General features: G+C 32.9%; 1 protein-coding gene across 1 annotated transcript; it reads left to right on the top strand.

Moving 5' to 3' along the window:
- Positions 1–119: 119 nt before the first annotated feature.
- Positions 120–1,289, top strand: EIN_014230 (hypothetical protein; the record flags this gene model as incomplete). The annotated part of the gene is made up of 1 exon (XM_004185598.1): positions 120–1,289. The coding sequence occupies one exon, from the start codon at positions 120–122 to the stop codon at positions 1,287–1,289; it is 1,170 nt and encodes a 389-aa protein (XP_004185646.1).
- Between the last annotated feature and the right edge of the window lie 591 nt (positions 1,290–1,880).

Genomic DNA, 1,880 nt, shown 5'->3' with positions numbered 1-1,880 from the left:
TTTTGTATAATTTATTTGGTTTTAATTATTGCTTACTGGACAACACATAACAATTACATCATTGATTTATGATGTAAATAACAATTTAAGGATCAATGGGTAACTGTTAATAAAAACCCATGTCTAGTACCAATACACACACCACACGAAAAGTCCCAACAAATGGGATCATAAGAACGGAAATTGACCAAGAGGTTGAAAACGCCAGACAATCAACTCAACCACCAACACACACGACACAATCTCCCACTTCACACTTTTTCTTTAATGTTCTAATCGAAAGATATGGCGGGCTTGAACCACTCTTTACATTCCTTGGACTAAACCCGTTGGTATTCTTGATGATCAGACCGGTGGTTAGTGATTTGTATGTGGACAAAAGAGGAAAAAAGTCTTTCTTCTACAATCCTGACGACCGCATCCTCCTTCTTTATTTGTTCTTTAAGTATGATAAATTAAGAATAATTCGTGATCTGTGTCTTCCTTTTGTTAAAACCAATGAACAAATAGAAAGAGAAATCATAATAAGTTCAAAACTGTTCCTTCAGATTATGAGAGACTCTTTCATTACATTTAAGGGCGAGAATCTCCTTAACACTAATGTAAGTGCTATTATCGATTGCACGATGGTTCCTTGTAATCGACCAAGCACTGATTTCGCTTCTTCAATGATATTTTACAGTGGAAAGTACAAAGCATATTGCATTAAAAAGGAAGTAATCGTGAATGCAGAAAGCGGAACAGCAGCTTTTGTTTCTCAAGGAAAACCAGGAGCACAGCACGGTATGAAACTTCTGAAAGAAACGGCTCAGGAAATCAGTCATATGCTGGGAGGAAAGAAGATGATAGGTGACAAAGGGTACAAGGGAATTGATGCTTATGTTCCCAATTCGTTTATCCCAACAACAAGTCCTTTCCTTGAAAAACGTTGCCTTATTGAAATATACTTCGGGAAACTTAAAACCGTCTTTGCTTTTGCAAGAACAAAGTTTGTGAAAGCTTTTGAAATTTTTGATGCCATGTTTGTTCTCTGCTGTTGTTTTTGCAATGTTGATATCCAAATTAACCCACTTATTGCGGAAGATGCAGCTAATTACCAAAACATTGTTGACAATTTCATGAACAGCATAGAAGAAAGAAGAAAGCTGCATCGAGAGAGTAACAGAATTTATCGAAGAAGACAACAAATTCAAATGAATGCTCTTATCAATGAGCAACACAGAAATGCCCGAGAAGATCAAAGCGGAGAAGATGAGACTGAAATTGAAGCAGACTTTCGTGATGATTAAAATTAACTCAATCCAAAAAGATTTTTTTATTTGGTATTTTTTTTAAAAATTAAACGGGAATTGTGGAGGGATAGGGGAGCATTCTCATTTAAACAAAGAGCAATCTTTGTGATAATTTCCCAACTCATAAGAATCTTTTATTACCCTTTTCCCTCAATTTCTTTCTCAAGTCTTGTATATTGAGATAAGTCATATATTCACCCAAAAAGATTGCTACAAGAAACTTAAAGAAAACTTCAAAGCAAGATGATACGTTTCTTCGGGAAATGATCGGAAGAGAAAGCATTTCCAGAGTTTTTCAATTAAAGAATTGTTATTGTGATGATGTGGCTTTATTATTCAAAAAGTAGTGGACAAAAAGAAAATGATTCTATAATTAAGAGTCGAGTCCATTTCTGAAACGTCATTGGTCTACTATTATATAGTTTAATAATTAGCAACAAAAAACTTCAAATTTTTTTCAGTTTTTTTAATTAAAATAGTTTTTATTAACTAATATTTATAAATATAAGTTTTATATATAAAAAGTTTGATAATAATAAAATAAAGTTATCATACTGTTAGTATTAACCAATAATGTTGTATTTTTGT

The sequence above is a fragment of the Entamoeba invadens genome (genome assembly GCF_000330505.1).
Source record: "Entamoeba invadens IP1 unplaced genomic scaffold scaff_1105074725583, whole genome shotgun sequence".
NCBI lineage: Eukaryota > Evosea > Mastigamoebida > Endamoebidae > Entamoeba > Entamoeba invadens.
The sequence above is the reverse complement of the archived record's forward strand: the minus strand, read 5'-3'. Positions and strand labels throughout refer to the sequence as shown.